The sequence below is a fragment of the Ctenopharyngodon idella genome, chromosome 23, assembly GCF_019924925.1.
Source record: "Ctenopharyngodon idella isolate HZGC_01 chromosome 23, HZGC01, whole genome shotgun sequence".
Lineage (NCBI taxonomy): Eukaryota > Metazoa > Chordata > Actinopteri > Cypriniformes > Xenocyprididae > Ctenopharyngodon > Ctenopharyngodon idella.
Window position 1 is genome coordinate 18,732,690 of NC_067242.1, and position 13,924 is coordinate 18,746,613.

Here is a 13,924-nt window from a genome sequence, read left to right on the forward strand (position 1 = left end):
TCAGGGAATAACCCTTGCTGAATTAAAGGAAAAGTGAAGCACTGCAGTGAACGATACTTGGAAGGAATACTTCACCTAAAAATGAAAATTTTGTCATCATTTACTCACCCTCACGTCGTTCCAAACCCATAAGACTTTCATTCATCTTCGATACACAAATGAAGACATTTTTAATGAAATCTGAGAGATTTATGTCCATTGAAAGTCTATTCACCCTAAAGTCTGACGCTTTAAAACATTCATACAGAGAATAAATCTATATGAATCGAACGGTTTAATCCAAGAATTCTGAAGAGACAATCTATATGATGAACAGATTTAATTTAGGCATTTATTCACATATAAACAAACATATATCAGCAAACGTACATAGAGCACTCAAATATGGTAAATGGAAGCTCAACTGTACTTGGTTGAGAACCAATGAGGTTTAAGAATGAACCTCATTGGTTCTCAAGCAAGTACAGTGGCTGTTACCAGTACGTTTGATCTTCCGCAAAAAACATTGAGGTTTGAGCAAGTACGGTTGAGCTTCAAGAGTCAGAGTTTTGGGTGAACAGACTTTCAATGGAGGGACAGAAATCTCTCAGATTTCATTAAAAGTATCTTCATTTGAGTTCCCGAAGATGAACGAAAGCCTTATGGGTTTGGAACTTCATGAGTGTAATTGATTTTTGGGTGAACTATCCCTTTAAGCTTTTATTCACTGATAATCATATCCTCCGTTGGGCTGTGAATCACTGAGAACAGCATCAGTCTGATTTGTGAACAAATCTTTTAGACTAATTCATTTTAGATTCATTAAAAAAAAAAAGAATGATTTGTTCATGAGTCAGATATTGCTACTTATTTAGGATGAATGTCAAGGTTAGGAGTGAACAGGATATTCTTTAAAAAAAAAAAACTATTGAGGTCCACAAAAGAAAGAAATTCAGGTTTGGAACAACATGAATGTGCCTGAATAAAGACCAGACTTTCATTGTTTAGTGAACTGTTGCTTTAACTTTGCAGTGTACAACAAAATGAGGCAACACAACAATGTTAAAGGGTTAGATTACCCAAAAATGAAAATTCTGTCATTAATTACTCACCCTCATGTCGTTCATCTTCAGAACACAAATTAAGACATTTTTGATGAAATCCAAGAGGTTTTTTTTTTAATCTTCCATAGAAAGCAACGAAATTACCACATTCAAGGTCCAGAGAAGTAGTAAAGACATTGTTAAAACAGTCAACGTGACTACAGTGGTTCAAACTTAACGTTATGAAGCGACGAGAATACTTTTTGCGCGCAAAAACAAAAATAACGACTTTATTCAACAATTTTTCCTCTTCCCTGTCATTCTCCTATGCTGTTGGCGCAGTGAATGCAGAGCTTTTTTACAGAAATTTCATTTTTGGGTGGACTAACCCTTTAAAGATTTGTGTGACATTGAAAAATGAATATGTGTGACACTGGAAGGTGTGAAGTGGATGGAGGGCAATAATTATTTTGCTTTCATAACTTACATAACTTCTATTACGTACATAAGTACATGTGTACAATCGCAAAGGGAAGAAGTAAATTAACTACTGTCATTTTTTTTGTCATTTTTGTTCCCCACAGCAGCTGTTATAATAGAGGTCGTAACCTCTAATTAAAGCGAGGTGAATAAATGAAAAAGCAAAAATGAATTAAATCTTTGTAGGTTTTTGAAGAACAAGGTAGTCCTGAACAAATCAGCAGCAGTTCATGCTGAGTTTCTACACTTTTTGCTACAGAAATCACAGTGAGTTCTTGTTCTCATGCTTTATCATACCACATAAAGAGACAGAAATCTGAGCTATAGGCTTTGAGTGAAAGAATGAGAGCACACTAAGCTACCGTGAAAGTTTTTGTGCAGTCCTAAGCCCATTTGTTTTACTGTGATTTCTTCTTTAACATGATTTCCATGTGGCTCACCAATTTTTCAAAAGCGATGTGCGATCACATCTAGAGAAGGTTAAAAACTCCGGCCTTTATCTTGTCTTTCCTTTATAAGCTTTTTCATTGAAATCTTACTAGAGTCAGAATGATAACTTACCTGGTAAATATTTGAAGACAAACTGAGCTTTGGAGAAAGTGTTTTATAACACAGCAGCAGCGCATCTGAGAGAACTGAGGTGGAGGAACTGTAGGAGAAAGCCAGGGATGATTTTTATTAGATGACAGTGAAATTAATTATGGATTTATTAAAAGAAAGATGAAAAATATGTCATCAATATTATTAAAACATTAACATTTTAAGATTAAATTAAAATATAAATAAAATAGACAAGCACATGCTCAATATGTAGCAAACCTATATTAAGCAGTTCTTTTTTTAATCAACAATCCAAAGAAATTGTAAGACTGATTAGAAGAAATTAAGCAGACTTTAAAAGGAACAGAAATGTCAATTCTGTCATCATTTACTGAACTAAATCAGTTTAGTTAATGAATGTTGAAGGGTTAGTTCACCCAAAAATGAAAATAATGTCATTTATTACTCACCCTCATGCCGTTCCACACCCGTAAGACCTTTGTTCATCTTCGGAACACAAATTAAGATATTTTTGTTGAAATCCGATGGCTCAGTGAGGTCTCCATAGCCAGCAACGACATTTCCTATGTACTAAATGTACTAAAAACATATTTAAATCAGTTCATGCGAGTACAGTGGCTCAATATTAATATTATAAAGCGACGAGAATATTTTTGGTGCGCCAAAAAAAACAAAATAACGACTTATATAGTGATGGCTGATTTCAAAACACTGTGTCAGGAAGCTTCGGAGCGTTATGAATCAGCGTATCGAATCATGATTCGGATCACGTGTCAAACCGCCAAACTGCTGAAATCACGTGACTTTGGCACTCCGAACCACTGATTCGACACGCTGATTTATTATGCTCCGAAGCTTCCTGAAGCAGTGGTTTGAAATCGGCCATCACTATATAAGTCGTTATTTTGTTTTTTTTGGCGCACCAAAAATATTCTCTGCGCTTTATAATATTAATATTGAACCACTGTACTCACATGAACTGATTTAAATATGTTTTTAGTACCTTTATGGATCTTGAGAGAGGAAATGTCATTGCTGGCTATGTAGGCCTCACTGAGCCATCGGATTTCAACAAAAATATCTTAATTTGTGTTCCGAAGATTAACGAAGGTCTTACGGGTGTGGAACGCCATGAGGGTGAGTAATAAATGACGTTATTTTCATTTTTGGGTGAACTAACCCTTTAATATAACTCTGTGTTCATCATAAAGAAGAAAGTCATATACACCTAGGATGGCTTGAGGGTGAGTAAAGCTTGGGGTAATTTTCATTTTAAAGTGAACAAACCCTTTAATGTTGAAATTGTTGAAGGACAATCAACAGAAAAGCCAACTAACGCACAACCAGGTTTAAATATGAAGCATGTTTTGTGAGTTATATCAATTTTATTTAGCGATTTGTTTTTATAATGTGATACGGTAAAGCAGGCATTGACTGAAGCAGTGTCCATATCTGAATGTAATGATTCCCCCACAGGCTATACGGTGCATTTAGCTGAGCACCAGCATTGATTTCCACAGCAGCTCAATGTATTCAAATCAGATTTTCACTGCTTGTGCTGAAACAAGTTAAATGTTAAAAATGTCCTTTGACATTCAACAATCTTTTTCATAGCATTTCAGAAATAATCATAACTCAAATGTGCAGCTCTGTCATTTTTCTCTTAATTAACAAGCTTGTTGTATAACATAACAGAAATACGCTCTGGTCAAGATCAGGAACTTTCTTTATTATAAAATTTATCATAACTGTAATTTACACAATGGTAAGAAATCTGACAGGATGCCTAACAGCATTTAATCATAGCAAGGAACTGAGAATATGAGAGTTCATTTTGATATTTTTTAATCGTCTTTAGATATTTTGATAATTTTCTTTTTTTTTTTAATAACAGAATCAGACATACCAACGAATACAGCAAAGCATCACAGAATTAGCTGCTTATGGATGATTGTTGTTTCCCTCCACCAGAAATGATATCACTTCATGGAGAATGTCATAAAGGAAGTGACTTCAATTTTTAAAAATCCCCCCTTTGTTTACTTAATTGTAAAATTGCAAGAAAATAAAACATATAATTAGTTTATTTGTTATTTCCTCTGGTAAATATTGTGAGTTTAATACTCTATACAATGTATTTAAGACATGATGAAATATGAAAATGCTCCATAGGAATGATCCAGATTGTAAATTATATCCTACATCATACGCTTTTGTCAGTGCATCTTTGCAGAACCCCTTTAACTCAAAATATTTACTTGTAGCCCCTGAGAATATGATTTAATATTTCAAAAAATTTAAGACGCATATTCACGTTTTTCTGATGACGATTAAAGGTCACATGACATGCAAGTAAAAAAATGTGGAACCCCAAAACAAACCCGTGTTGGAAACTCATGCCACTTGAATATAAAGACATACGTGTTAAGCCCGGAACACACAAAGCCGATGCCGACGAACTAGTGGTGACGAAAGCAGACTGCGGGGTTGGCTCACGTCGGCAGCGTATGCGTCCAAAGTTGCCCTGACACACCAAACCGACGCTTGACACCCGATGGCTACGTACTGTACTACGTCCGTTCTGCGCCTGCGTAAGAAGAAATGCCTTTCCGTACCAGCAGGTGGCAGTAGCTTAACAGCCAATCAGAATGATCAGATGGACCGACTTCAGCCGACAGTGCGGAACACACTGAGAAAACTTAGTCGGCCGACGAACAAAAACTGCCCGACGGCCTGACCGTCGACTTGGTGTGTTCCGGGCTTTATTTGTTTCCCATGTCTTGTTGTTTTCCTGTTACTAATGCAATGTTTGTAGTTAATTTGTTGATTAGTCTGATTGTTCCCAGGCGTGTCTTGTTAGCTTGTGTTTCCCTGGTTTCTTGTCAGTGTTTGTTGTTAATGTAGATGGTGCGCATCTTGGTTTCCTGTGCTCTTTTTTTATTGGTTCAGTTTATGTTTGTTTGTTTATTTAAATAAAATCCCTCTGCATTTCACAGACAAGGCTTAAGCCTAGTCCCAGACTACAATGCATGTTTGAGCTGTTTTAACTGAAAGCAACATTTTTCTTTGTTTTGTTTTTAAGACAAACAACATTAATGTTTTTTTTCTAACTAAGGCTTACACCTGGTTTCATCTAATCCCTGTCTGTGAAACCAGGCCAGTATGTGTTTGTGTGTGGGTGGCTGTTTGTTGAACCAGGTGGCTCTACATCAAACATGTCAATATGAGGTGAGCGCTGGGTCAAAGAGAGAACTATATGCCACATTAGTCATTGCAGACCATGTTTACAGATTAGAAAAGTCTTAAATGAAGCAATTCAGGCATGTCGATGTAACAAATGAAAAGTACATATTTAACAAAACACCCTGAGAGCCTGCAGAACCAGACTAGTGCACTATGCAACCATGATCATGAATCAAAGTAAACTGTGATTAATCCTCAGACACAGGAACCTGAGATTTCAACACCTCTAGTTCACACATAAGCATACATGAGTAGATCTATGATACTCAGTTACCTTCTCACACAGGTTAAAGGTAACAGAGAAAGTTCTTTTAAAAAAGGTGGATACTGTGAAGTTTCTGCCCAATTAATGCAGCATGTCAATGGAAAAACGTGCCTCCACCTATGTTTTTGCAAAACTCCAGAAACATACATAGGGTGAATGCTAGTAAAGTGGGCCACTTTTTGTTAAAGGTGTAATTTAGATACCTAGATGTTTTTTTTTTTCTTTTCTTTATTACTTTTGTTAACTTTAGGGTCCTGCTAGAATATTTCCATTTGAATACAGTTGATATAATGTGTTATTTGCGAGGTATATACCAATAAACATTTTGAGGTCATCCCAGATGAAAAAAAAAGTACACTTCTAAAATGTACTTAAAGTGCTCTATTTTCACGCACTAATTTTGTACTTAATATACTAAAAAGTCTTCTTTAGTACTTCTTAAGATAATCTTAAGAACATCTAAGTGTACTCAACTGTGCTATTTTGAGACACCATGAAATATGAACTAAAATGTGCTTTTATTATACTATCTCTGTATTTAAAAAATATATTTAGTTACCACTTGTAGTACACTATGGGTTCAAATGTACTATCTAAATACATTTTTTAAATACAGAGATAGTATAATAAAAGCACATTTTAGTTCATATTTCATGGTGTCTCAAAATAGCACAGTTGAGCACACTTAGATGTTCTTAAGATTATCTTAAGAGGTACTAAAGAAGAATTTTTAGTATATTAAGTACAAAATTAGTGCGTGAAAATAGAGCACTTTAAGTACATCATAGAAATGTACTATTTTTTTCACCTGGGATGCTCTACCAAAGTGAGTAAAGTGAGCCATCCATGATTTATCAAAAACTATCCTGTATATTAATTAAAAACACATGATTTATTAACACATATTAATCAAACAAACATATTCAACAACATATTTAACAAACCTAAAAGCATAGCCTAGGCTATGAGTAAAATTAATCAGTTCACTCAATGCATGTGTAAAATTCAAAACAACTGATAGAAAATGTTGTGTTGACATTAAATTTCATGATTTGTTAGGAAGCTGTAGCCTATACTTCGGTCTTTTAATATCACTGTCTTAATGCATTATTAAGCCACGTTAAATATTTTCTTTAACGGTTATGGGAGGAAAACGCTTAACGCCTAATTAAACGCATTGCTTTCATTTTATGGGCTCATCTTCTTGTCTGTACATTGTATGCTTTATTAATAATGTGTTTACTGACTTTGGTATTTTAAAAACACAGTCTTAACTTATTAAGCCACATTAAGCGTTTTATGTCCCCAACAGACTCGATAATCCCCGATGTAGGCTAGTGTCTGTTGGTGTAATTTTGAATTCATTTGCCTATTTGTTGACAGCCAAATTAAAATATCGTTATTAACCGGTTAAAGGTAGTCTGATTTCAAATAAGCGTTTCTGTTCAGAATGATTAAACTTGATTTCGTTTTCGTTAATGCTGTTAATCCTGTTAAAATTTCGTTCTTTTCCGGTTTTTATTTTCGTTCCTTGAACCGAAGCCCTATAGGTTACAGAGGCAGATTATCGATTAGCCTAATAAAGATTTTCCTGCGGTTCCTTGCCACTATGATCTCACTTTTACCACAGTGCATGATTTGTAAACAAATACATTTTGATGCATCACATAAATCAGCTCCAAATGACCTGTCTGACAGAGTAAAGTTACTCGGTAACTCACCTGGTACAGCGTGCCGTTGCCATGCGGTGAGAGCCCGTGAAACACGAGTCACGACACTCCAAAAAAGCTCACAGCCTCATAGGAAGCTAAAACGGCATGTTTTTTTTTTTGTTTGTTTTGTTTTTGTTTTATCTCACATTTGTTTTTTGCTCACTATCTGGAAAAGGGTACAGTATTTTTTCGCCAACTCACAGGACATTTATTTTCCGAATTGCAGTGATAGGCCTACAACATGGTGCGTTCAAGACATGTCGGAAATATCGTATTTACAAGCTTAAAGCCCGGGATACAGTGCACGATTTTTGGCTGTCCCAGATGAAAGATTGACATCGTGAAACAATCGTGGCGATTTCTGTGATCGTGGCTCTTAAAGAGATAGTTCACCCAAAAATGAAAATTCTGTCATACTCACCCTCAATAGTTCCTAACCTGTTTAAATTTATGTGTTCTGCTGAACACAAAGGAAGATATTTTGAAGAAAGTTTGTAACCAGGCTGCTTTGGGGCACAATTGACTTCCATAGTAGGAAAAAAAATACTATGAAAGTCAATGGTCCCACATTCTTTAAAATATCTTCCTTTGTGTTCAGCAGAACAAATAAATTTATACAGTTTTGAAACAACCTGAATGATGACAGAAGTTTAATTTTTGGGTGAACTATCCCTTTAATCAAGTCAAAGCGACATGGCGCTAAAACTTAAAACTGCTTACCTCAAGCTCTTTTCCCTTCTTCCTTTTTATTTTCAGCACACATATAGACTACAACTGCCAAAGTGTAATTCAACATGGTTGTTTACCACTAGCGTATGCTGATGACGTTTTATTCTTCTATAGAAACTTGCATCGCCTACGATTCAATAGTTTCATCATACAGTCTACATGCATGTCGTACCCAAGTTTAGTAGATTCATGTCGCACAGTGTGATCAAGTAATGATTGCTAAAATCCTATCGAGAGCTTAACTCACATGAACGCCACCACAATGTCGTAAATGCCCCGATCAGGGGTGCGCCCCAAAGGCATCGTCAGCCAACTAACATCGCAAGTTCCGTCGTTACTTACATAGTTCAACGATTTGGTGTTTCCCGAAACCATAGTTCAAACGAACATTCGCAAACTGCATCGCAAACTTGTGTAGTTGGAACGACAGCTCTGGAGCTGTGGTTAAGCATTTTCTTGTTTTTATGACATGTGGACTTAAATTGTTATCTTGAGCAAAATAAGAAAGTTGATATTAAGTACAATGTATATATTTTATTTCGAATATATACAAATGTCATTTATATATTTTAGTTTGTCAAGAGATTTAAAGCACCGTTTTGAAGAGTGCGCATGTGCATAAGCTCTAGTTCATAAGAACAAGCATTTGATGCAATCTGGAAATAAAGCAAAATAACCGAGGAAAATGAGAATTAGTCCTCTAATGCCATGTCCGTAATTTATAGCAGAAATATAGCATTAATTCGATCTCAAACAGATTCATTTAAATAAGTTATTACTCCACCACCTGCGTGACGTCATTCACCAACGTGGTTGAACGACAGGTTTGCGACAATACGCCCTGCGTTCCATGCGTTCCGTTCCCTATGCCCTAATCCCTTAAAAGGGTTTACCCTCCGGAGTGAGTGCTTCGAAGGGATGAAGGGTGTAGGGGTTAAAAAAACTCTTTTTTTGGAACGCACTTCTGCGTCATCTTAACGAGACAATCAAGGAGTAGATTGTGCAAGCAGCGCCCTTTGTTTAACGTTAGTTTATTTATTTATTTTTGGTTTATCACCATATTGTATATTGTGTATGTATTTTAAACATTTAAATGGACTGATAAAGGGAGCTGTAAAGTATTTTTGTTGAAGTACAATGTCGTTTTGACCATAATAACGTGCCAAATCTAACTCATATATACATTACAGTAGTATAGAAAAATACTACACATACATTTATAGGTAAAATCGAACTCCGATCCTCCTGTACCCATTCTGTGACGTCAAACAACTTCCCTCTGCAAAGGATCACGGGGGTCCGAAGTGTCCATCAGTTGTACCCTTCGAAATCCTTCATTCAGAAGGGCTCTTTGAAGTGGCCAGTTTTGAGCACTTCGGTTTGGAACGACCCTTCAATATGGCGGCCATGATTATTTCACTCCAAATTTCCCTTCGGAGGGCGATATATCCCGTTTGGAACGCACCGACGGTTTCGGGAAACAGTCGTGACTAGCTAGTTGATTTGTTCAACGATGCATCATACTATGGTAGTTCAGCAGCGAGTTACATCCTTGTTCGGAAAACGCACCCCAGAGCCGTTAAATAAGCGACGGGCTCTGCAACCAACAACATTGCCACATTCACGTATCTGTTTCGGAGACAATTGAACGTGTTTTAGCGTCATTCGCTGGACATTTCACTTTGAAAGTGTCGCGGAATCTGTTTGTGGATATCATTTTATAGGAATGTAGCCACAAGCAGGGTTTCCAATAAATCTGGAGTGAATATTTGAATTCAAACAACGATGTAACATTTCATAGATCGAACACAGTGACGTATATGAAGCAATTTTAATTTATGCACATAAAACAAGCAAACAAAGTTTTACAAGTAGAAAAGAATTAGTAGAAATTGAAAAGTGTATTCCCAAGCACCTCCATGATGGATGGTTAAGTTATAAGTAAATTCATTGAAATGAAAGAAAATAAAGCTGAAAAAACAGTTGTTGTGCTGAAAGCGGTTTGTTTTTTTTATAGATAATACTTGTTTCCTCATGAAATCTTGAACTACTAAACATCTAAACAAATAGAAACATGTTTATAATATTCAAATGTTCAATGTTTTACATAAAAAGGTCCTGTAATGTTTCACATTCTCTCTTTTTTGCAGACCTTACACCACATAAAGACAAATGTTAATATGACAATTAATGTCTTGTTTTGGTGACTGAACAGGGTTACTTTGAAAGACTTTTTTTTTTTTTTTCAGAATAGACTCATCTATAAAAGCTACACTGACATATGCGTCATGAAAAGTGTATTGTACAACAAAAACACAGATATCCCCACCACTGCTAAGCGCTCGACTAACAAGTGCCCCTATATTGAGAGATACATGAACACATTTTTCAGAGACCTTGGTATCTACATATGGATGGTGTGTTGCAAAACCCCATTTTAGGGCAGGCAGATGCACTGGAGACCACCGTAGGTCCTCAGTGAGGCACAGGGGCTTCTGATTCGGCACATGAGACAAAGCAGTCCGAGAAGGCTCCACCCATTTAGGACACAGGCCCCGCCCACAAACACTGGAATGCGACCAACCATGCAAAAAGCAACGATAAAGAAAAACACATTAGATGAGAATCATGCAAATCGTCCATGTGCCATCTCTACAGCGAGAGTTTATCGGCGTCACGGTTGAATCGAATCGCCTGCTTTATTTGTTCATCATTGTTCAATTTCATTTAGTGATGTCCACACAATTGGAGAGCATGATGTCCTTGTTAACTCTGAAAATGGTTCTGTACAGCTTTATTGGCATTTGATGATAAAATGGTCCCACTTAAAATGTCTTTTTATTTATCTGGGCAACCCACGAAGAAAAATAAAAACACTAGGTGCTGAAGTTGATGTGGTGAAGATGACTGGAATCACAGATCCATTTTTAAAAGTCGTCATATGTGTTGACGTCGGTGAAGTATGCGTTGGTATATGTTTTTCCTGCTAGCTGAGGGTTGAAATACTTATTTCTTTCCTCCAGGATCAAGTTATTCTTATTGAAAGCCTGCGGATGAGAGAAAAAAGTGTTTTCAGTAACACAGATAACAGAACAGAAATGGAAAACACTTGATTTTTTGTTGCATGGATGAAAAGTCAGACTGTATTGAGTTGTGGATCTAGGCAAAGAAGAAATCAAATCACAAATCACTTGAAAAATTGAACAAAAATCTTGCTTTGAGACTGAATGATGGTCAAACCATGAAGAAGGTTTAACAAAAGACTGATCCACTTGGCTAACTATATTATCTTAAAATAACAGCCAAGGAAGTTAGTATCATTCACAGAAAAAAAAAAGAAAAAAAGAGCAGTCAAAACATCACAGCATCAAGACATATGGAACAAACTTTTTTATACAAAACCAGAAATGGAATTTTGCTGTTTCTGCCACCCATATGCTCAACATGGTTTCATTTTGCTGAATGAAATAAAGAAAAACGACTTAAGCCGACAAGGTTCATAAATATTAAAAGGTTAAATTTAAAACAAATATAAAAAAATATGAATAAGATGTTTGTTTTAAAATGCTTATTACGATAACAAACTACAAAAAGACATTTCAAGATAATGATGAAAAGATATTTATTCAGTCTTTTGTAAAACCGCAAAGTCTCCTACATAATTAGAAGAACAATTAAAAGGAAATGTTACAAAGCTGTAAGCCAAAACCAAGCTCAGTGGGGTGGCAATAACAAGCAAGCAAAATAATAATTTAGAAGAAAAGACTAATCCGATTTACAAGGTAGAGAATAAAAGAAATGGGGAAAAAAACGCATGCAACAAAATGGTAGTAGACAGCCATAATCACGACACGACACCAAAATTACACTGCCTTCTCACAAGCCTGAGTATCTGCTCTGTGGGATGATGGGAAAATGCTGGTGACATATGCAGACAGAACGAATGGGCGAGCACACCTGCCACGTACACGAGGGTCAGGGGAAGGAGAAGGGATTCGCGAGAGGTCTGAGAGTCAGAGGAGAGGATGGTAATGCCAGTCAAGAGTTAGTAGAAAATCTCCAGGCCTCGCGCTACACCAGTGTTAGAAGACAAAGGCTGGCAAATGTGGTGCTCGTCCAAAGGCAAGAGAACGGAAACGTCAGGCTGAAAAGAGGAATGGAGCACAATCATCCTCATGGCAGCAAGAGGCGGAAAGAAGGCCTGCACTAAACCAATGTATGGTTTTTTTTTTGTGAAGATAACATTAAAGTCAACATGAAACAGCCCTCACGTCCCATTTTACTTCCTTAATATGACAAATTTTAAAGTGAAACATAGTAATTAACCAGACAAAATGTCGGGCAGGAGTTGATTTTATCCATTATGTTGTTTCATACCAGAAAGAAGTTTAAGGTCAATTGTGGCATTCTATTTAGCTCATAAAATACCAAAACTCCCACTTTTAAGGAGGATTTTTGACCGGGGTGTAGAAGGTTTAATGTCAAGCTCACTCTTAAAAGCATCATGATGTTGGTAAATTTATTGCTATTTGCTATTACTGTAGTAACTTTGATTACATAAAGGGATAGTTCATCCAAAAAAGAAAATTGTGTCATAATTTACAACCCAAATTCCGGAAATGTTGGGACGTTTTTTAAATTGGAATAAAATGAAAACTAAAAGACTTTCAAATCACATAAGCCAATATTTTATTCACAATAGAACATAGATAACATAACAAATGTTTAAACTGAGACATTTTACAATTTTATGCACAAAATGAGCTCATTTCAAATTTGATGCCTGCTACAGGTCTCAAAATAGTTGGGATGGGGGCATGTTTACCATGGTTTAGCATCTCCTCTTCTTTTCAAAACAGTTTGAAGATGTCTGGGCATTAAGGTTATGAGTTTCTGGAGTTTTGGTGTTGGAATTTGGTTCCATTATTGCCTGATATAGGTTTCCAGCTGCTCAAGAGTTTGTGGTTGTCTTTCGTTTAATGATGCGCCAAATGTTCTCTATAGGTGAAAGATCTGGACTGCAGGCAGGCCAATTCAGCACCCGGACACTTCTACGACGAAGCCATGCTGTTGTAATAGCTGCAGTACGTGGTTTTGGATTGTCCTGCTGCCTTCCCTGAATTATACGTCATCTGGAGGGAAGCATATGTTGCTCTAAAACCTTTATATACCTTTTAGCATTCATAGTGTCTTCCAAAACATGCAAGCTGCCCATACCGTATGCACTTATGCACCCCCATACCATTAGAGATGCTGGCTTTTGAACTGAACGCTGATGACATGCTGGAAGGTCTCCCTCCTCTTTAGTTGGCATCTGCAGATGGCACGGCGGATTGTGTTTACCGACAGTGGTTTCTAGAAATATTCCTGGGCCCATTTAGTAATGTCATTGACACAATCATGCCGATGAGTGATGCAGTGTCGTCTGAAGACCACGGGCATCCAATAAAGGTCTTCGGCCTTGTCCCTTACACACAGAGATTTCTCCAGTTTCTCTGAATCTTTTGATGATGTTATTCACTGTAGATGATGAGATTTGCAAAGCATTTGCAATTTGACATTGAGGAACATTGTTTTTAAAGTATTCCACAATCTTTTTACGCACTCTTTCACAGCTCTGCTCATCTTTACTTCTGAGAGACTCTGCCTCTCTGAGACATCCCTTTTATAACTAATCATGTAACAGACCTGATATCATTAACTTAATTAGTTGCTAAATGTTCTCCCAGCTGAATCTTTTCAAAATTTCTTGCTTTTTCAGCCATTTGTTGCCCCTGTGCCAACTTTTTTGAGACCTGTAGCAGGCATCAAATTTGAAATGAGCTCATTTAGTGGATAAAAGTGTCAAATTTCTCAGTTTAAACATTTGTTATGTTATCTATGTTCTAAAATTTTGGCTCATGTGATTTGAA

General features: G+C 36.5%; 1 protein-coding gene and 1 long non-coding RNA gene across 4 annotated transcripts in view; both read right to left on the reverse strand.

The window, feature by feature from the left end:
- The window catches only part of LOC127506277 (uncharacterized), a 75,800-nt gene extending 68,108 nt beyond the window's left edge, over positions 1–7,692 (reverse strand). For both annotated transcript variants that reach the window (XR_007927941.1, XR_007927942.1), the window contains exons 1-2: positions 7,293–7,692; positions 2,064–2,151 (exon numbers count right to left, since the gene is read on the reverse strand). This is a non-coding gene — a long non-coding RNA (uncharacterized LOC127506277). The remainder of the gene's footprint in view (positions 1–2,063; positions 2,152–7,292) is intronic.
- Positions 7,693–9,829: 2,137 nt separating this feature from the next.
- Positions 9,830–13,924, reverse strand: part of sema5a (sema domain, seven thrombospondin repeats (type 1 and type 1-like), transmembrane domain (TM) and short cytoplasmic domain, (semaphorin) 5A) — a 162,030-nt gene continuing 157,935 nt past the window's right edge. The window contains exons 22-23 of one of the 2 annotated variants that reach the window (XM_051882594.1): positions 11,981–12,156; positions 10,919–11,059 (exon numbers count right to left, since the gene is read on the reverse strand). In XM_051882594.1, the coding sequence (XP_051738554.1) occupies positions 12,058–12,156 (99 nt within the window). In that variant the 3' untranslated portion in view covers positions 10,919–11,059; positions 11,981–12,057. Of the gene's footprint in view, positions 11,060–11,980; positions 12,157–13,924 lie in introns of both variants that reach the window. The other variant, XM_051882593.1, reaches the window with a different exon arrangement.